Genomic DNA, 23,633 nt, shown 5'->3' with positions numbered 1-23,633 from the left:
AGACTAGATATAGGTGAACTAGGTACAAAAGAACTCTAAATCTTAAATTCTACAAACCACCTCTGTTCTATGGAAGATAATGATATAACTGGACTAGAAATACACACAACCTGTAATTAACTGCCTTTACAGCGCTTTCGCGCTTTGATTGATTTAGTTGAAGTCCAATCAACTTGAAATTTTGTACACATGTTCCTTAGGTTATATTCTTTCTAATTTAAATGACATTTTTTTTTTTATCTAAATGTCACGGTCCACTGAACATAGAAAATGATAATGGGAATGGGGCATCCGTGTACTATGGACACATTCTTGTTAAATAATATATCTAATAGCATAATAAAGACAGGTTCATTAGATATTGTGTGAATGCTTTTGTTTTCTTATGACATGCATGATAATTTTGTTCTTACTTTTCAGGAGTTACAACAGAAAGCTAGTCTTGCTGAACCCCTGGCTTCATATCTTATAAAACCAGTCCAACGTATAACCAAGTACCAATTACTGCTGAAAGATTTATTGGCATGTTGTGAGGGACATATGGGGGAAATTAAGGTAATATATTATTATTTATAGGAAGGTTTTATAACTCAGTAACAGTCATGTGCTGAATAGATGAGCATAATTCACATAAAACTTGTTACAGCAAACATCTTCCAGGTGTCATCAAATTTGCAGTCTACTAGTCATTTTAATTTTGATTGATTAAGAACTCCTCAAAAGTTTGTTCCATATTGAAATCAGTAGTGCTAAGGTAGCACTCCACAGTTAGGTGTGTAGTTTCGCATTTTGGCCCCTGTGGATTTTTCAAATATGAGAGCTAGTGTGCAATAAAATTCATTTTTGGATAGCTGAGTATTAGAATAGCCTTTGTATTGTGTTTATATGAATATCAAGGTTATGTAATGTATGTAATATAGGCTGTTTTCTGTATGACAATCCGTATTTGCATGTCCATACCATACATTGGTCCGGCAATTATTGCAATGTTTTTTTCCAACTTTTTATCGCACAAACTTTGTGATTGGATTTTACGAAAAAGTGAGGCGAAAGACACCCATTTTTTATTTGATCATTAGGAAGATTTAATAAAACAGTTTCTAGAAAGGTATCACTCAGAGGCATTGAAATTCTAGTTTGATCCAAATTTTAGGGGGAAATGTGACATGTTCACCCCCCTTTTTGCAATATTTTATGGTAAATAAATGCAGAATGTTACCATGGATACACATAAAAGAAATTAATTTTCATCCTTTTAACTTTTGAAAATTGAATCTATGTAAGATACTGATTACATACATATGCACATGTACAACACAAACAGTTAGGTTAATGTATTAGAAATCCAGGAATAGGAGATGATAAAACATTTTGGGGCTCATTTTTAATTTTATTTTCTAACTGTGGAGTGCTACCTAAGGTAAATGAAGAAAAAAATTTCAAACTAGAGAAAATCATTAATTATTAATAAATACCTTAAAATCAGAAATTATTGGGTGTATTTATTATTGCGATTTTTGATTTTGATTTTATTAAAAATATACTATAAATTTGTGGCGATATTGAGAAAAATCCTCTTCATAATTCATAAATAAAAAATAAAAATGCAAATATACCGTAAATAAAAAAAGCAGACAGCTACTAACAACAACTAATTGATCACAGGCTTCTGACTTGGGACAGACACATAAAGAATGTGGTGGGTTACAAGTGCTTCTAATTTTATGATGGGGTTGAAATTAAGTTTGAAATCAGTACTAAGATTTTATTCTTTATTTCAGGATGGGTTAGAAGTGATGATGTGTGTGCCAAAGAAAGCCAATGATGCCATGCACCTTAGTATGTTAGAGGGGCTAGAGGATAACCTTGAGGCCCTAGGCGAGGTGTTCCTACAAGATCAGTTTCTTGTCTGGGATCCTAAACAGCTGATCAGGAAAGGAAGAGAGCGCCATCTATTCTTGTTTGACATGTGTCTCATATTTGCAAAAGAAGTGAAAGACAGTAATGGCAAAGCTAAATATATGTTTAAATTTAAGTTAATGGTAAGAATTTACAGCTTGAAATGATTTTGTTTTCTTCAATATTGTCCTAAAAATGCATGAAATATTTGCCACTGGATGTTAGAAAGATTATTCATCTAATCAGTTTTCTTCAATGAAACAAATAAAATTGGTTAAATTTATTTGAAGATTATATCAGTGATTTGTTAAAAGTTTTAAAGAATTTGTAAACAGAGAATCATAAGAAAACCTAATATATAAAAAGAATATATGTCATATTTTATATATAGTGCAACCTGACATAACTTTTTAACATACATTAATACAAAGTCAATCAGGCAGCCTGCAAAGGCTTACAAAGCACTGTCAATTAATTATATCTATAACTAGCCCTAATATGATATATTATATATACATATTTTATAGATTTAAACTTTTCTTAGAGAAAAAAAATGATGAATTAATTTGCCATTCTATAAAAAGATGCTAACAAGTGAACACTCTAAATTGGCTATTGATTCACAATTCAACTAGTAAGAAGTTTCACACACAGATGACGTTTATAATTACCCATTTTTGGGGAAATGTTGATTGAAATTTAAAGAGGAAAGTTTTACCATAGTTAAATGTACCAAAAAACATGCATCACAAAAAGTTTTGTTCAAATGCCTTTTTCTCAACAGATTCCAGATTTGAACATCACTGAACATATTGAAGGAGATGAGACAAAGTTTGCCTTGTGGACGGGCAGAGCCCCGATCTCAGATTATCGTATTATATTGAAGGTAAAATCAAAGACTTTTTGACTGATTTTTTTAGTGTTTTCTTGTGAAAAAGAGTGTTCATAGAACATTATCTAGAGGATACAATTATAATCCATATTTTAGATGAATTTAATTTCAATTACATTTCTATTCAAATAATGCTTTCCGAATTTGAATTTGCATGGCTTGACAGGACCATTATAAATAAGCCAGTAATAATAAAAATAGTATCAAATGTCTCATTGAGATCATGTTGTTAGAAGAAGATGGAGCCATTTTTATAGAGATTAAGCTTTTTTAAGGTAGACTAATTCTGATTTTTACCTTACATTTGCATTGGTATTATTAGGGTCTCAAATCAAGGAAAAATAAATCTAGAATCTGTTTAAATTTTGGTAAATGACTTTTTTGAGCTATTGACGTCTTACATAAGAAGAGAAATGGATGTTATTGGGCAAAATATTTTAACCTGTATCATTGAAAAAAATCCAAGGGGTCTGAACATTTGACCAAATTCCTTAAGATCACCTAAGTACGTCATTAAAACAAATCCTATTTAATCTTATAGTATGAAAATACAGGGCAAGCACCCAATTTATTTCGCTTCAACATTGTTCAAAGAGTACATTTTAGTTAACTTCTTTTTTAGTCTAACAATTTAGACACCAAGCAAAACTGGGTTAAGAAGCTGCGAGAGTTGATGCAGGAACGTATGACATACATGCACGAGGCGTTACGAGACAAACCACCAACATTGTTCAAACCTACACAAGCATCAAAGGCTTTCCATACTTCAACCAAAATGTCATTACTTGGAGATGTTAGAAGGTAAGACTTAAGGTGGTACCTAACACTACAGGGAGATAACTCTGTAAAATCAGGTAAATGTTTTAATTATTTTATTTTTGTTAAAGGGTGAAAGTAAATACTTTGTCAAAACTTTATGAAAATTAAACGAGCCAAATTAATTTGAGTGAAAGTGTTGGGTACCACCTTAATTATAAAATAACAGATAAGGGGTATTCTTAGAATTAAGGAACAAGACCAAAGAGAAGTCAGACCAGAGCCAGAATAATGTGGCCACATACAGTGACATTTCATAATATGTTACTGTTAGAACTTTTCTTTGAACTAAGGAACAAGTGCAAAGAGTAGTCAGACCAGAGTCACAATAATGTGGCCAGATACAGTGACATTTCAAAATAATTGTTACTGTTAGAACTTTTCTTTGAACTAAGGAACAAGTGCAAAGAGTAGTCAGACCAGAGTCACAATAATATGGCCAGATACAATGACATTTCAAAATAATTGTTACTCTTTGAACAAGCACTTCAGACTTCTACCTCAGAATCTAGTACAAAGCAGGGTTCATATGCCTATTACATTACAGCTAATTTCCTAATGCATGTTAAGCAAAACTTTGGTTGGTTTGCTTGCTTTGTTTGTATAATTGCTTATACAAGCTTTGTGAATAAGATTGACATCTTTAAACCATATATATATAGGCATAGTTTAACCTGTATATTTAATATTTGAATTTAATTTCGATGTTATCCTAATGATTGTACAATATAAAAACAAAGCAAGGAAGCTAACTAAAGTCGTGCTCTACATGCTGTAGGAAATAAGCTGTAACATGTTCTCATCCTGAATATGCATTTAATTTATCGTGCTTACTAGCTAATAAATCTTGATAAGATTAAAATCTATCAACTCAATTTTCTGATTTTATTAGATTACCTAATTTGTTATTTAACCAGTGCATGTAAAAATTAGTGTCAAAGCTTTGTAGAAATAACGTTTTATTGGAACAGTACCTGTTAAATTTATTTTCTGTTAGAGGGCATTCACACACTACACTAAGTTAGGACACCATCAATTTGGAAACCTTGAAATTATGACAAATTGTTTGTCAGTTTTGGAAATATGAGTTGATCAACAAGAAAAATGTCTTTGCACCTACTTTACCCAACAATGACATGTATTACTAATGTCTTTTTCATAAATAAATACATTTGCACTCAGATTCATTAAGTTATTGATGCTTTTAGCTCTTTTGAAATGTTGCAAATTGCTAAAACAGGTAGAGAAAAAAAGTGTTGGCAATTTTGAGTTATGTCCCTTCACTCTGAAATTAAAATTGAAACTGATCATATACTTTTCAAAGCTCTTACTGAATTAACATTTAAACTTGGCATTAGCTTTGACAAGACATGTAAAATCAAATGAGTTAAGAGTTAAAGAAATAAAGGAAAGCTAATTTGAAACTATATTATCTGTTTTTGACAGCTTCTCATATGCAAATCTGTTATAATCGGATATTATTATCATCTGCTAACTATTTTCATCTCTTGTCTCTCTTGTCCATCTTATGCCTTAATTCTAGTTCTGAACAACATTACAGAGGGGGGGATAGGACCTTTATTTGGACTCTAGGATAGGGTGTTTTTAAGCTCGGGTTTTCAAGATTGACCCTTTCAGGAACAGGGAATTTTTTTCTCTCGAATTTCTGGACCTTAGGATTACATGTTTTTAACCCTGGATTTCGGGATCAGGACCCCTCCTACCCCCTGCGAATGAAACAATCACAGAATTTCAAAGAAAGAGTGGATGTATGCAATTATAAGAAACTTTATGACCTTCAACAACAACAAAAATTGTCAACTGTAAAAGGCCTCACCATGAAAAATATGAATTAATTAAATTAAGAAAACTAATTAACTAATTTATAACGAAACAATATTATGTTGGTTAGTTCAAAACCAGATCAAGAGTGGATAAAGTTTGATAATATTATGTTCCTGTTTAGTCATGAACTTTATTCATTCTATTTTGTTCTAGGGACCTGGATGGTGATACATCACTGGATGACCTACCAATAGAAAGAAGGGGTTCTCTGACGTCCCTTATATCCATTACAACCACAGGAACCTCAGCCTCAGACAGCAGTAGTAGTGGTGGTCCTAAGGTAGGAGACATTTCACAACATATTCATTATTGTGAAACCATTTACTTAAGTATGATCTATTCATGACTTCTATAGTTTTCAGGGTTTTTTAAATAAAAAAAATGTTTGCTTTTGTCTTCCAGAAGTGAAGAAAAGACTAGCAGCAGAAAGCTTAATTTTTGCCAATTACTGCACATCTATTGACAAACAGTTGGGGGCACTTGTTATTTAACGCTGCCATTCATTTAAAGGAGTAGGTCCAGTAAGACCCCTTTTTGCCCCCAAAATATAGCAGTTTTACAAAATTGTTAAAATGTTAACTTTTAGTTATTCATTGGACAGAAGTATACTTCTGTTACATAAATTTTGGCTGATTTTGATAATACAATGCACATATATCGGGTACTAGCACCATTAAGTCATGCTAAATTACTGAAATCTTCACAATTCTAGCATTTTAGATAAATTTTAGACGGTTTTCCTGTAAAACGAAAGTGGCCACATTCGTGTTCATCCTTAATATTGAAATGCAAGTTGTATTTTATGATAATACATAACATATATAGAGGTTGAGGATGAACATGGATGCGGACACTTTCATTTTTGACACAAACCATCTGTGAATTGACATTTTTCGGTATATTTGGTAGATTTTTCATATTTCAGCTTGAATCGAATGCGTGTTTTATGACTAAATCAGTTAAAATCTTTCACATAAACTAATTGATTCAAATAAAATAGACAGTTAAGTGTTTAAAAAGTGGTCAAAATCTTTCGTCAGATGAACATGAAATTTGAGGTCAAAATCGGCCCTTACCTGACCTACTCCTTTACTCTGATTTAAGTGTTCATGCTATCTTACTAGAAAAATCACCATTTAGTAAATCCAAATTGAAGTGCCATCTGGTACATATTTGAAGGTGAGTGATTTTGATAATTTCTGAGTACATGAGTACATTGTCAAACTTAAATCTATGTGCCAGAAAAAAATTATTATTTACAATAATAGATTGGTTCAAAAGAAATTTTGTAGAGAAGAAGAATATGTCTGTCTGTATATGAGCTTATGCACATTTATCATTGATTTCAATATTTGGCAAGAAACTGAAAGTTTCTCATTTCTATTTGCTTGCTGATGGTATATGAGGAAAATAATTAATTGCTGAATTCATCAATGAATTTTACCAGCATTTTATAATATTTTATAGATATATTAACTCCCACTTCAATTAAAAGCTATTTTATCACAGTGATTTTATGCTGTATTTAAATTCCTTCACATGAGCATGTGGAGTACTTTTGATTTCAATTTTTTTCAGGAATTTAGGGGTGTGTGTGTCGTAAGTCTGCTGTTTATTTAATTGTCTCCCTTGAAAATTATTTGTTGGATATCAAACAAATGATGACAACAATCAGATAGTTTTATTTTTAGAATTGTAGATTTCCCTTAAGGATTGTTGGGTTCTTCCCATCCAAATATGGATTTTGACATAACTATACCATTGGAGAGAAGTAATGGATTTATAAATTTAATTTTTGCTCTCACTTTTGGTTGTGTGACAAGACAGTTTTGTCTTTGGTTGAAATAGTGGACTAACATAGCAATACTGTTATCTGCTTTGGCTATGAGTATTTAAAAAAATATCGCAGTGAAATATTTTTTCCTGAATGACTTTTTGAACTTGATCTTCAATTTAAGAGTTATGAGTTTTGATTAATTTTATAACAGTCAAATTAATGTTCATTAATTGTGTAAAATGGGATCCTTTCCAACATGTTTCTAGTGTCAATGGCCTTGGAATTCAAGGTAACCTTGTGCCATGAGGTATCTTCATGATCTTAACAAATATAACAATGTCTTACTGTCTCCCTGAAAAACTATTATTGAATTACACCCATTCTAATTTTAAATAATGCAATAATTATTGGTGCATCTGCTAAAGTGAATCTAAATTCTGAAGTAACCAGATGTCTTTTATAAAGTATGTATATAATGCATGAACAAGATTTGATATAGATAGCACCGATGACAGAATCAGGCAGCTCCATGCCAAAGGTGTATTATTTAGACAGCCAAGGTCTGACAATACGTCTGTTTGTTTACCTGCTTCAGAACTGATATTGTCTGGATAACTTCTGATACTTGTCTGTTTGTTATAGAAAAGACATATTACAGTGAAACCTAACCTTGAAGTCATTAAACTTTTGAGTCAGTTTTTCAAACTCATAAGCCAAAATCAACCATCCAAATGTTTGATTTCATGTTTCCAGCATGATTTTTGTGCTCCATGCATTGAACAAAGTTTTATGACATCAACCCCTGGCTAAACTGAAACCTGTATAAACCAAACATGTTCTTAAGCACCGTCATATCAAATTGTATGTATTGTGAACCTGAAAAAACGAAAACATCGGCTAAAAGGGAACAAAATCTTAAGTTTGAAGAGGTTTAGTTTTGCCAGGTTTCACTGTACAAGGTTAAGTTGAGAGGAGTTTGGAATCATACCAGTAATTAATAGTTTGATGATGCTTGTTTAATCAATTAATGACTACTACTGGGTGTCCCACTGTACCCTCGTTGGATCATTTTGTCTGTTGTAACAATAAATGTATGAATACATTTGACAATACCCAATACCTATGTCAGTCTTCAATGCACAGGTGGGAGGCTATCAACATTTAGCAATGTCTAGAAATTGCAGTTTGGTGTGCTATTTGTATTAGCTTTTTGTGAATTTCATATGACAAACGGCAGTAATTTTTTTTAAGAGCTCTTGATCACACAGCAACCAGTTTGAATTTAATATTCCATTTATGATTACAATTTCTCAAACATTTATTTGCATGAAGAGATTTTCATGTTGATTTGGCTTTTGAACACAGTGTTTGGCTATAACTGATGTTTTATTTGTAAATAAAACTTTCTTGTTTTCACAATTTTTCTTGCAAGCTGTCAATTTCAATTTCTGTGACCCTAAAAGAATTCACCTTTTGAAATCAAGGTTTCTAAGGACAGCTTTTATCTTAAAAAAATCAGTTTCACTTGTAGACAGACAGTCCTGAAGTCTACAATAAACAAAACAAACTAGGTGTTAGAAAACAAAGATGTAGTTTGTTCTTGTCTGGTTCATATTTGTAATCTGTCTCAGATATTAATATCAAATGCTTTAATCCTGTATTTGAACTGAGAGATACTTGGATGTAGACCAATAATGTTTTTTTATATAGAAAATTTGACAGTTGGATAAATAATGTTAAGAATGATACCTTCCCATCATTATTTCTAAGAGAGAGAGAGAAAATGTTTACAGTAGAAATAATGGCATAAGGTTTTTGGCTTTTATCAGTAATCACATTAATACATACTATAACTGAAATTGTACAGGTTTTCTTAAACATTTTTAGCTGCTACTTTGGGTATGTGACTGTCAGGGCAAGTCAGGAACCTGTCATTCTGGTCACTACAGCTTCCTCCACCAATAAAAATTGGCCATAATGAAATAGCCCAAAAGGGTTGCTCAAAAGTGGTGTTAAAAACACGTAAAGTAAATAAATCAATAAATAAAAAGCAAATCAACAAAAAAAGACATGGCATATCAAACCATTAATTGTATAATAGCCCAGAGATCGCGAAATCTTTTTTCCTTAGTGGTCCTTGAAGAAAATCTGCTGGTTCTCACAATTAATTCTATTGAAAAAAACTAAAATTGTGTCAGTCCTATGCCACTTTTCACGAACTCTGTAATAGCCCCATTTAAGTGCTGTATTGAAATAATTATATTGGAATAGTTGCAATAATCATCGAGGAATAAGTGATACTGAAAAACAAATCAAGTCTGTTTTAATGGTATTTATAATTAGGTGCATTCTGCATTACAAATAATTTTAAAGTAAGTAATTGACCTTGACCTTATTCAAATGTTTATCATTCTTAAACGATTTTTGTTAACTGAAGAGTTTTGGGTTTTTTTCCCCCAACAAAATGTGAAGCTAATTCAAATTTAAATGGAATGCTATTAGAATGACTTTGAAGTAATAGCTTTCAATCAGCTTGAACAAAAACATACATAAACTTCGCACTAAATTCTAAAGATAGAATATGTACACTTTGCATGTTCTCTCTTCATAAGTTGTAAATGTTTTAATTTGTTTGTCTTCTTATGGTTCATTTATTTTTGCTATTTAGTTGTAACTTACAAGATATTCTTCCTTTGGGAAAATCACTCATTTGAGAATTGTTGAATGTTCTTAGATTGCTGTTTAGTTGTGTTTTTGTGAGTACATGCATAAATGTACATGTATTCCTTTATATTTTTCAATTAAGGGTTGTTTGCCTTTGAGAGAGCTTTCTCATGTTTGACTTAGATGGATGGAGAGTTGTCTCATTGGCACTCATACCACATCTTCTTATATCTATAAAGTTGACCTAAGATTGCTACTGGGTTCATTAAGAATCAAAAGGAAGTTTGACATTAATTTTGTTTACTTGTAATTAAGAGATAACTGTATTGTATTTGAAGTTTTAAGGACGTCCATCGGTAGTTTTACTGTCGCAAATTTAGTTTACCTGGCGACGCGGAGCGGAGACAGGTAAACAGGTATTTGCGACAGTAAAACTACCGATGGACGTCCGCAAAGCTTCAAATACAATACAGTTATCTCTATTCTAATGCAAAACGAGTTCATAATTAAATTTCAATCATTATTTAAGTGTAAAATCTTCATTAAAGAAAATTCCGCGAAAAGATGTTATCTTCTTTGGTCCCTACACTAGGTGACGTCATAGGTATTCTTCCGGCTTCAAACATAATTACCGGGCGTTTTCTGGCTTCTGTGCCGCTTCAAAATGTAATAAAATTTGATAAAAAGAAGATTTTTAGGCGCAACAAGTGAGTGTTTTGTTTATTATTGTAGCAATAACATGTCAATACATTTTGAAATTCAAAATGTCGGCTTCCTTAGTTACAGACAAGGAGATAGAGAATTTAACGCTTGCTGTCATCCAATCAGAACAATTGTTACAAAATAATTGCATTAGAATTTAATGTTTTTGTTTTTCCAATCTTATCTCAGAAAAGCTTACAGCTGCAATATCTTAATTGAAAGATAATTCACTCCTTGTAAAAATAAAGAGATATGTCTGATGACCAAAAAGGTATATTACATACGGGTATCTATTCTGGCATGAGTTTAGTTCAGTTACACTCAAGCAGTAAATCTCTAGAGGTATTTCGATAAGCATAGTCAAACTTAGTCAAGCTTAAATGCAGAAGCAACGAGCAAAGAAAAAAAGGTATCATATGGCTTTAAGCTTAAAAACTGATTCAGTGACCAAGTGTTTAAAATTATCCCATAGCAACCTCCCTTTCCTTAAAATTTTTCCTGCAAGATAAAGATAGAAAGCGTCCATCTTTTTAATTTGTCTGCTTTTTTGCCATCAGATGGAACCAGTTTTTAACCACTTTTCTTAACCTCATTCCTTGCAACAAATAATCTGGCTATACATCATCACTTAGAATCAATGAAACGTTTATTTACATATGTTAAAATCAGTGTTTTGGCAAGCTATTTTCTTGCAGAAGACAGATGTGTTTTATGGTTTTTATACCCAGCAAGAAAATTTATGATTTTACCTGCTGTACTAGTATTAATAAAATTTCATCTGTAGAGGAAAATTACTTTACTGTATGAATATGATAAATTATAACTTTATTGAAAAATTTATTTTGTCTGATTCTATCTTTAGAAATATACAGTAATCATTATGAAACGTGAGATACCTAAGAGTGTTAAACATGTCTGGGAAATATACTTCAGTCTGGCATTTTCTACCAAATTTGGAGTCCGGTTCACAAAAAAAATGTATGACTAAGAGTGATGGTAAGAATACTGAAATGTTCATGCCTAGTTGTCAGTTTATTTGTGAAACCAACTCTAGATGTTTGACTCAACCTGCCATGCAATCATAATAAACCTATTTAAAAAAAAACTTTTTTCTGATAAAATGTTTCCATGGTTTTTGTTGTGAATATGTAAATATTTGTTCATATATGACAGATGTCAAACAACCTCCAATAAAGTTTCAAACATGTCTGATTATTTCATGTTTTATGCCAGCACCTTTATATACCAATAATCTCCTCCAACTCAGGTTCACTACCTACCACAACCACAGACCTTAACATCAAATCATGGATCCAAGCCTATGGAGGAGGACCAGAGTTGGATGGGAATTACTAAATACTTGCACCATTTTTCATGCATTAATCTGCTACTGGATCTTCAACAGCTATACATCATTATTGTCTTCTCACAATTTTTTGGAATAGATATGTCTGCTTCATTTAAATGCAAAATACCCTTAATGTCATGGTGTAAATAATTAGAACATTTTAAGCAGCTTTAAGATTGACTAATTGCTCTATCTCTAATCTTAAACTGTAAATATTTATCATCCAAAAAAAGTTTTTTTCTATGAGATTTGAATTGAAGCTTTCTCTGACAAGAATGTCAAATGAAATAAATAATATCAGCATTCTTATGCAGTGTTGTGTCTTGATTTTTATTTCTTCTGACTTTATTATGGTTATTAAAAGTTAATTGACATTCAGAAAATTAATGCCTCTATAAAGTTTAGTCTTGTTAGAGATACCAATAGTATATGCAAGGTTGTTGACAGGGTATTTCTTATGACATGCAGAATGTTTGAAAAGCACTCGTCTGTCATTCCGTGGACCTTAGTTTCTATTTCACTCTGTATTTGCTAATTCATAAAGGACTTGCAAGTTGTAAATATTAGTTCACTTCTGATGATGGGTTGTCTGAAAGCCTGAATCAAACCAAATCTTCTTAATTTTACATAAGTTCAATTTTATTTTCATGAAAAGCAATTAAAAATATGCAGGTGGGAAACCAGAAGTAAACTGGGTTAAGTTAAGTGCCTCAATTGAGCAATTAAAGCCAATTTTAATTTCAGTGTTAGAGTCAGCCGATTTGATCAAGATGAGAAATATACATGCTTCAGATGTGTTTTCTGTATATAAGAATAAAGTCAAGGTTTATCATTATGTCAGAGCCTTTATTTCGATTTAGATATTTTCTTTAACAAGCAGAGAAAAGCATTTCTTCATTTACAAGAAAACTGGCAGAGTAATGAAAACAATTCATTTTTCTTCATCTCAATCAAATAAACTGCACTTGTTAAAAAAGTTAAGAATGTTTTCATTAATACAAGCTGTAAATGTTTGCTTTGAGGAAACATACAAATTGTCTGTTACATAAATATTTCCTATATATATGGTGAGGGATTAGCTTTGATATTCAATTGAATCCCTTGCCTGCAGGAGGGCGTAGCCAGAAAACAAATTGGTTAAAACTTTTTCAGATGTTTTCTTTACATTACAAATGTTATGGGTTAGAATTTACCAATCAGTATCAAGATGGAATTCTTGTAAAACATCATGATGCCTTAAATAAGAGTACAATTAAATATTTTTATATTCTTCTAAGTTACTTTGATATTTAAAGAGGAATGGATAAAAGATAGATTACGCTTAGTTTATTCAAAATGGAAAGAGAAAAAGAAAGATTACAAAAAACTTTGAAAATTGATTGTTAAGAGATGTAAAGACAGTAGATTATTCTTCAAATGAATGTCTTAAAACTTTAATTTGATTTATTTTATGAGGTTGAAAAATTTCTTAGTCTTCAGACAGGCAGTGTGTATTGTGAAAAATTACATTTTCTTAGATCCGTTGGTGTAATTACGGAAATTAGTGGCGAGTTTCCATTTTTGTTGTTTGATCAGAAAGTAAAAAGCTAATCCAGCCATGTAAATGTCAGTTAGGCATATCTCTGTACTTTTCATTACTAGAAAATTGGCTGTTTATTTTGTGATTTTTATATCCAATCTAATTTCCACCGATGTTTGACCAGTTCAAAGTAGTAGAAATAACATCAAAACATCTCTCCTATATAGAAAAGTACAGCGATTTTGTCTCTAGATTATGTCAGGGTTAATTACTGTTGCGGATTATCAACTCAATTTACACGACAGGACAAATTAGATAGAACATACTCTCTAGATACCGACAGTTGCATTATGGATGCAGTGTAAAATTTAACACGGAAGGGAATAGAAACTGGTAGCATAAAATTGTGTTGTCTCGGCTTTTTAATACAAGCAGAAGTTGCCTGATGTTCTTAATTGATTTGAAGTGTTAAATAATTCATAATTCATATGACAAGCTGAGTACTCAGCGCTTTGATGTGTCGAGATCAACACACTGTTGTGAATTTGTCTATAAATCAGAAGAAATGCTCCCATGTTATCACAAGCTAAAGTGTGATATATAAAAGATCGTCTAAGTGTTTTAGATGACAGGAAAGATAATGAAAGTTGACATTTGATGAAACTGTTGAATTATGGGATTGATTTTTTTACCGGAGGATTAATTAGAACGATTAGTTAATTGCCAAATTATGGAAATAAAATCAACAAATTTTTCTGGATTTTTCTACATATTCATCTGTTTAAAATGTTAAACTCTCGAAGTGAAGAAAGTTTATAAATGAAAAATATTAATATTTTTGGAAGTTAAACTATAAAAAAAAAATGGTGACATAAAACTTTTCAGTTATTTGTTGGATTTCAAATATGCAAATATGAAAATCAGAAGTTTTATATATTTGTGTGAAATTTAAAAAGTAGTTACTATTGCTGACCGACTTTTTAACAGATTAATCAGGATTAATAGGTTATTTTAAAAAATATAAGGATGTGTATTAAAATGGAAGATTTCTACTTTTTTGTCGTGAAGATTTAGTGATTCTAATTGAAGTACAATGGCATTTAATATGCCATCATTTGGTATGATGCTGGTTCGACTGTCGGCCTGGAAAAATGCTAAATCGAGGAAAAGGGTGAGTAAAAAAGGTTAAAGGGTTAAGTGGGAAAATGAAAGAAAAAAGATAGCAATAGCTGTAAATGTTTATGTAATTTTTTGAACATCAAGGTTAATTTAACTTTCACCAGAATCAAGGATGTCTTATATTAGATCACGAAATTTTCCCCTTTTCCCATGAACATGGCAAAACAATTGGAAAAGAAAAGGGAGAATTGTGTGTTATTTTTCAACTTAACATTGGTAATTTATTTATAACAAATTTAGTTAGTTTATTGTGAGTAAAAACTATTTCTAGCTAACATATTATATAATGAAAAGTAAAAAAAATAAATCCACTTTATAGACTCTACCTTACTACAGAATTACCAGGCGTTGGTTTCACTTTCGTTTGTAGTTAAAAGAATTGTGTAGAAATAGTGATAAAATTGTCAAAGATTTTGTTTTGTTTAATTTACTATGATGCTAATGACTATCACTTGTAAAATATTCATAAGACACTGATTTTCTCACAGAACAGTAATTGGGGTTGACAATTAAAATAGTCCATTTGATAACACTAAAGTGTGATAAGGCTGTACACCTGGTAATTGAGATATGTTGATAGACAGAACCTATTAAAGGTTCCAACACTTAATAATTATAGTCCGATATTTTCAATACCTGCTCAGAGGCTTTTGTATCCTTCCAAGAAAACCATATTTGGTTGAGGACCTAGACTGAGGTCTAATATGGGTTAAAGGATGATGAAAATCATATCCGTAGCCAGGGGGTTCATACAAACCCCTCTTGAAAACAAATAAGCACTGTTAAAGTCGATGTTCTGTTCGAATTGCGACTGTTAAAGTCGAGTTTGTGAGTCAAAAGACCCCCCCCCCCCCCCTCCCTCCTTCGAAATTCCTGGCTACGGGCCTGACATGTATAGATGTATTATGAAAAACCTTATTGAATGGTAATTATCCAACTTTTTTTTCTGTTAATGTAAAATTAAAATTGGAGTAAAATAAATACTCAAAAAATTATGGGATTTCAACTCAACACATTACAGTTTTCTTTAGCAACCTTTAAATCAGGTAGTCTCATGACGAAAAACACTAAAATATATAAAATTATAAGAGCCTAAACACCAAAGGATCTTTAAGGAACATCCAAAAGGTCTTAGAGGTCAACTTTTCCTGCTAAAGTTGCAACCTTGGTTAAAGAACCATAATATATTTTATTTTCTGAACTGAAAATTTACAAATAAGATGAATCCTCAACATCATTCCAATATCAATGCACTGGCTATTGACCAAATGGTACTGACCCGAGAAAGCACTGACCGGTTTTAAGAAAAAAACAAATTGCATTATCAGATATGATCTCATGCATCAAGGACAGTTTATATAAAAATGCACCTGTCGTATATCTTTGCACTTGCACTAGGAACTGATTCAGGTCTATAAAGCTTGCATATGTTAATGCAGTTATAATGAGGCTAATCTCAGTTAACTGCAATGTTTGTATTAATAGAGATCACCCATAAAGAGTTCAGCGCCCCCAAGGATAAAGATATTATTAGCAAATTTGACAGATGTTTTTACATTGCTTGGTTCATTCCTATTCATTTTTGAACCCTTTTTAGCTGACTTATCTCCCAGTAACGAAGCTAATTAGACAAGTTCAAAATAAATTAATGAATAGTTTATCTTACTTCATCAAAGAGATAGTTTTTGGCCTGGTCTAAAAATTGGCTTTACAGCAAGTTTAAACATGTAATTCCTGTGATGGATGTTGCATTGAGCAAGAACCAGACTATTGCTATTTAATGTTCAGCAGCAAATATTACATACCTATTCAAAACTAGAACATGATATTGTGACATGAATATGAACCCTGCCTGATACTATTTTGAGCTACAAGCTGAAGTTTTAACATGCTGAAGGTCAATAAACAGTCAATAGAAATTAGTTTCACTAAATCACTTGACACTTATTCACTATCCGACAGACAGGTTTACTATGTCAAGCTTCTGGTGCTTAGTGGAAAAGCAGCAAATGCTTCCTTGCTAATCAGAGATCAATCTCACAGTCTCCATAACAGCCACATGAACTGCCAGTCTATGCTACACAGTTGAAATTTGACCTGTTGTTAAAGTTGTTATTGACCTACATTTGACCTATTTGCTCAAGATGAAACTAAAAAATGTAATGAGCAAGAGTCCTCCATTGTCAGGCTCCTTAGAAAGGGGGACATTTTCAAGGCATTTTGTAATTGGCTGCCTGACATTGACATATACACACATCTCCTTTTAATCATAGCAGATCATATATTGTTCTAGTATACTGTTTAAATATAGATGCATATAATTTATAAACATATGGATTATTGAAGCCAAATTTTACTGGCAGATTTAAACGATTAGGAATAACTCACATTAAAAGCATCTGATTTTCACAAAATATAACATTGAAGAGTGTTTGTATATTTTCTTTGATTAATAAGTTATGTCCTGATGTTACATAAGATTAATTACAATATTTGAAACATGTTCAGCTCATGACTGTTTATATTTTGTTAAGGAAATGATCAACCCATTGCAATATTGCTACAGATTTTTTGTAATATATTGTGCAATGATTGCAGTTGCTTTACAGCTGTTATATCTGGATATGAACTTCTGCAATGTATTTGCAGTGAAGGGGTCCATCATGGTTGGCTCTGGCTATTTTCTATGTTTTGTCACAGATATAGACATAGATAGATATTGGATCAAAGACTTTCTCTTAAGGTGCTGGAGTTGATTTCACAAAAAAACTCAAACTTAGATTGATCTTAAGTCATTAACATAGTACATTCAATCATAGTCGTAAGTTTCTTTTTGAAACCGACTCCTAGTTTTTAGCGAATACATACTGTCAGGAGTTACAAGAGGTAACTGCAAAGAAGTAAAGTACTTTTAGAATCTTCCTCACCTTTACTGATAATGGCAATACTTTTGTAAATAGTTTAATCAAAGGTACCAGGATTATGATTAAATAATACGCCAGGCGCATGTTTTGTCCACATAAGACATAATGTAACATATAACAATGATCATATACAATATCGTTTCTGAAAGAATTACAACCCATTCATTGTCTGAGGGTTCCTTGAATTATTTGTAAAATGACATAAAATTATTCCTAGGACAGAATATTAAAGAGAGAATGATTTGGTCGAAGTTTACCCCTCACATTACCAACAATTTCCTCATCAGTGACTCCATGGAGGACGAAGCTCAGAAGGGCAGGGATGGATAATTCCGCTGAAAATAACAATCACAGATTGAAAATATACTGCAAAATAACTTGGCACATGTTTTTTAACGAATTCAATTTGTGAAAATGCGCTTTTGCCAGAAAAAACACTGAAAAGTAATATTTTATCATGTTTTATGATTTGAGGGTTAATGTTTGGCACTTAAAGGCTACTTGTAATATTTCTATGTAATCATTATTTGTTTACCATGTTACAATGATGGCCAAATCTTTGCCAGACTTATGATATTTAAAGAAATGAATATGTGTATTGTTCTTTGAGATTTATATTTGGAAAGACAATGCAATAAAAATGATAAACATTAGATTCTAATCTATTTTAAATGATAAGTCAATAAATCTGTCAGTAAAACTAAGGTAATGAATTCCATGCTGAATGTAACTTATAAAAAAAACCAATTAGATGGTTGAATAGATTTAAAAAATGGAAAATAAATTCAAGATAAGATTCTGCTACTACTGAATAGACAACTTTTATGAAGTTTCATGTTTTTGGCATTTGAGCATTAAATTGTTACATGTGCTTAAAAATTTTCTTCATCCCACTCAATGTTTCAATTTACTAAGTACGTGTGCACTTAACACATATTTTGTATTTTTTAAAAACCAAAATATTATTGAAGGGGCACTAGCTGTCAAATTCATGTTAACTGATTTGACTCAAATTCTCATATTTGATTTATAACAATGAAAACATTTATCCAAAGTATAAAAAGTCTAAAATAAACAATTTACAGGGAATGGGCTAGAGAATATGTAACTTTGTTTGGTGTGTATATTAGTCTCAACACCATTTATTAACTATAGAGTTGACCTCCAAAAACCTTTGATGGTCATTTAAGTGATATAATCATAATATAGATATACATGTAAATAGGAAGTAGAGGCTAGGTCTGTTTAATTTCTTAATTTATATTAGAAATATATATATGTTAGTCATTATTTTTACCTGTCTGAGAATGATGTTTGTGAATCGAATCAGTCCTCAGAATCAGTCAATCAATATTAACCTTTTTTCGATCACTTTTGATAATGACTGCATTCTTTAATTTTCTTTAAATTATACTCAGAACACGCAATGCATGTGTTATCAATCTGTAGCTAAGGGGTTAAATTGAAGTTCACATGAATACAGATTCAATGAGGTAGAATTATTTACTTGCCAGTGAATAATTCATCATCAATGTTTCTTAGCTTATTTTGACAATATTGAACCATATTTGCCACTAAAAGTGAATTATTATTTCACTATTTCACTTTCATTAATGATTGAACAAAAAAAAATCATATTTTAAATTTATATTAGAAACTGAATATGAATGATGATAGAAATGAATTTAAAACATTAATAAAGGTAATTATGAATTGATTGAAAATACCAAAAGTATAACACAAAATAAAACTGCCAATTTTTATTTTGGCAGAAAAGATATAGGCTATGTAAATAATGATGGTTTTGCACTTGAAGAACAAAAGTAGAATAATTATGGAATAAACATTAGGATGCACAGAGGAAAGATAAATAAAAATTTGATATTCTACTTCTTATGAAATTAGGCATGTACATTTCTGGTACATGCATATAAATTCTTGTCAGTATATTAAGTGTGATAGCAAGAATAGTTCTGCTTTTGAAGTTACATTTTATTGATGGTAGGTGTTAAAATCAAATTGATTGGTTGATTTTATTGATGAGAGGTGTTAAAATTAAATTGATTGGTTGATTTTATTGATGAGAGGTGTTAAAATCAAATTGATTGGTTGATTTTATTGATGAGAGGTGTTAAAATTAAATTGATTGGTTGATTTTATTGATGAGAGGTGTTAAAATCAAATTGATTGGTTAATAAAAATGAGAGCAAGATATCTTATAAAAAACAGGCTTATATGGAGTACTTATGATCAAGGATCCTGAATTTATTCACCTAATTTCGGTCATTTTGTGATAACTTTAAAGTTGGTGCCCTTTTTCCCAAAACAATTACCAGCTGATTATTGCTCTTAGTCATATCATCAACGTACTTGTTTTGACTGTTGAATCGCATTTACTTCGCATATTTGCTTACCATTTTCCTAAAATCGTTCAAGAGCAGTTAAGGAAAGGTAACAGTATGAAAATGAAATGATTTTAATGACTCAAATTGATCAATTTCTCACATGTTTCTTTCGATTTTGAAGACAAACTAATAAGATTTACCCTTGTCCCTGTATATGGACGTACATACCTCCCAAAATTGGTTTCTGTTCTCTAACTTTAGTTTGCCATGCATTGTTCTCAGATTGCTTGTTATATAACAAAAGTATTGGTAAGTTACAAAAAATTAGTTTGGTATTAGTGCACATAAATTTTCGTATCTAGTAAACCAGTCACAAGTAAAATAAAGAGTCAGACAGGTTCTAATGAGACATTTATGTCAGTTTACAAGTTATTAAAGTCAGAAGGTATTAATTTTGTTAAAATCATGAGACTTTGAGTACTTCCTGTTTTTAGTAAACATGGCAAATTATTGTTCTAAACTTTGGTGGTAAAAAGCAGCTGTTTGTATAAGTGATGAAAATAGTTTTCAGATACTATTACAAAGAAAGTGCTGAAACTATTAGTAGAAATATTTGATTAGAAAGGATGTTTCTTTTTGGTTCTCAAAGCTGTAATGGCATTTATTAATTGTAGTTACCAAGTTAACAAGCTTGTTCTATGGGCAAGCTCAAACAGGAAAATCAAAATAAGTTGGTAAAGCGGTTATGCTATACAAGAAATTTAATGTTTTTGTTCCTTGTCCTTGGTGCAATTCCTTTTTTAAGAGCAATGATTCACAAAGTGTCATGTGCCGAATTTGAGCAATGATTAGTTGAGAGTTAGACCATTCTTGTACTCTGGAATGGGCAACCATATCTGGGGACTGTAAAATTATTGTATAAATTAAATGACAGTATAAATATACTCTCTTGTTTTATTATTAAGGACACGTAAATCACAGCTTATTTAGCTTTGTATTTTAGGATACATTATTTTTCTGGAAATACTTTACTCAGAGAGCACTGAGCACTCTGCCTAGGTAGATATTTTTTTTCGGAATTGTTCGGATTAATGTTAATTCAAAATAGTTATGTTTAAGGGATTATTCTTATCAAGTTCAAATTGTTGGATGTTTTATTTTCACCTGTTTCATGTACAATTTATCAGATTATATGCTTATGATCCAATTTTGGAGATATAGCTTTATCATGAAATAAGAGACGATCAGCTCACTTTATGGAAGTTGTGAAAACCAATTTGGTAGTGAAATTAATTTCTCTAGTAAATGAACTGATATTTTTAAAAGTCACAATAATTCCAGGGATTTCAATTTACAAATTTTACTTCTCTTTCAATGTGTCCTTCTACACAGCAATTTAAAACCATGGATATATTCACAATGAAAACTTTAATATACATATAAACACTTCTACAGACAATGAATTGGAACTGGCCAATCAGAATGAGTTTTCGCAAACTCAAGTTCATAAAAGTATTTTGTAAGCAGAAATATTTGGTAATCATCTGAAAAAAATTATATGTAGAATTGTTATAAATTTTGCAGAAGCATCTTAAAAGTTTCTTTGCTAAATTCTTGTGTTTAGTTTTGATGTGCATTGTATCTGGCTGAATAAGAGAATTTTGGGCTGTTTCTCTTTTTACGAGCTTGATGCAGAACATATTGCAGTGGTGCATCAACAGAAGATAATTATAGTTGAACCCTCCTTTTTTAATCCAAATTAATGATTTTCTGGCTCAGCAAGAAATCTTTTAAGCCTTTGTGTTAAAATTGGAATGCACACATCAAGAGGAAACATTTACTGTAACATTTCCCCTTACTTTCCTTCAAAATATTGTCCTCAATATTGCTATTTTATGCTGAAAAGGCGTAAAATATCAACAGTAAATCCTTTTAATTTTCTTTAATCTAATATAGATCTCCAAATCCTGTTAACAGGGTAATTTAATTATGTATTTTAATAGTTTCATAATGAAATTAAAACTGTAATATATTTAATCTAATCCCATAGTTTATTTTATAGAAAACTGCAATTTTGCTGATTTGTTGATGTGTTTTCATGTGTTTATAAATGAAAAATGGCAAAAAATATAATCACTTCAAACCTACACATTTTAAACTGGGCGTAATTAGATTAACTACAAAAAATCATAATCTTTTAATTCTGAACCATAATGTTGCATATTTGATAAAATTGATACTTTTTTTTTAAATTTTCTATAAGCAATAGTGACAAGTTGCAGGACTGAATCCATTGGTTATAATGCATTTATTTTTTTAAAAGCCAAATTGAATTAAAAAAATTAGCACAGGTGTAAAAATAAATATATTTTACTTCTTATAGACCATTATTATATTTGTCCACGCTGAGTGACTATCCAATGCTACTTTCTCTTTTGAGTGCACTGAGAATAAAGAAAAAGTTGAACCTTGAATAAATGTGAAAGACCAATTTCAACCCTACTTTCACTTTGGCCAAATAACTGCTTTCACTTTCAACCACATGTATGAAACCACTTCAATTGTAAACTTTTGAAAGAAATAGTAGCAAGAAAGCTTCCAAAGAAATACCACATATATGTGGTCTAAAATGAGCCTGCATATGAGGATAGTGTGTAAACAGTTGTATGATAAATGGTGTGAAACGAAAAATATGCCATGTTGTTTATGTAATTCTAGTAATGCCATTGGGTGTAATCAGATTAAACAGACATTTACTATTGATAAAAAAAATATTAGATAAAAAATAAAGCATATTTATATCTAGAGGTATAAAAAGTTTCATCTTATCGTAAAATCAAAAATATCTTGTTGAATGTAATAGATTGTATGTTTTGCAGCAGTATCTGATAACTCAAGCTGTGATTTTGATAAGATATTAATATGTAATAAATGTATTCATTCTGTTATCTTGGTTTTGATTAAAGTACAAAAATACATGAAATTGATATTAATTTCAAGGGCAGTTATATATTTATGGATTATAATTATAACTTCTAAATATTTGTACAGAATCTTCTTTGCGATGGCGGATCTAGAACTTTTCCTAAGGAGGGCCTGCTAACTGACCAAAGGGGCCCTACTCCAGTTATGCTTCAATGATTTCCTATATAATCAACCAAATTTTGCCATGAAGAGGGGGTGGGGACCGGATGGATCCGCCTATGCTTTGGTTACTGGATATTGGTCTGCTACTGTTGCCTATATTGACTATAAAAGAATGTTGCAAACGAATCAGATAAAACATGAAAAGATCAATTTATAACAAAATTCATTTGACTTATTTTTTTCTGTATTGTTTAATTCAATATATTTGCTTCAGTGTGTGCCTGTGTTGATGTCATTTCAAAAAATGTTGGGCATCAAAGAGTAAATAAGGGAGAGATAGATTTTCAAATAATAGCTCTAGAAACAGACATTGAAATGCAGAACTTCTTTTGCCACGGATTCCAATTTTTTCTAGAAAATGTATTGTTTATCATTGAATCTCAAACTGTAGCTTTTGAAACTTGAAATTAAGGAATCTGTACCTTGGTTGACCATATGTGATCACTATATAGAAACGGATGAAAGTAAAGAACAATCTTAAGTACAAAATTTACCTAACCCGAATCAAACACCTAAGCATGTCTTAGCATAACCATAAATTCTAACCCTTACTAAAGCAAACCCAAAAGAATAGGG

The 23,633-nt window shown here is 31.0% G+C and overlaps 1 protein-coding gene across 2 annotated transcripts in view; it reads left to right on the top strand.

Annotated features, from left to right (window-relative positions):
* LOC134695435 (kalirin-like) overlaps window positions 1-23,633 on the top strand; it is a 122,027-nt gene that overhangs the window by 10,308 nt on the left and 88,086 nt on the right. For both annotated transcript variants that reach the window (XM_063556683.1, XM_063556682.1), the window contains exons 8-12: window positions 421-555; window positions 1,782-2,042; window positions 2,684-2,785; window positions 3,414-3,592; window positions 5,606-5,732. In XM_063556683.1, coding sequence (XP_063412753.1) covers window positions 421-555; window positions 1,782-2,042; window positions 2,684-2,785; window positions 3,414-3,592; window positions 5,606-5,732 — 804 coding nt within the window. The remainder of the gene's footprint in view (window positions 1-420; window positions 556-1,781; window positions 2,043-2,683; window positions 2,786-3,413; window positions 3,593-5,605; window positions 5,733-23,633) is intronic.

Source organism: Mytilus trossulus, chromosome 13, assembly GCF_036588685.1.
Source record: "Mytilus trossulus isolate FHL-02 chromosome 13, PNRI_Mtr1.1.1.hap1, whole genome shotgun sequence".
NCBI lineage: Eukaryota > Metazoa > Mollusca > Bivalvia > Mytilida > Mytilidae > Mytilus > Mytilus trossulus.
The sequence above is the reverse complement of the archived record's forward strand: the minus strand, read 5'-3'. Positions and strand labels throughout refer to the sequence as shown.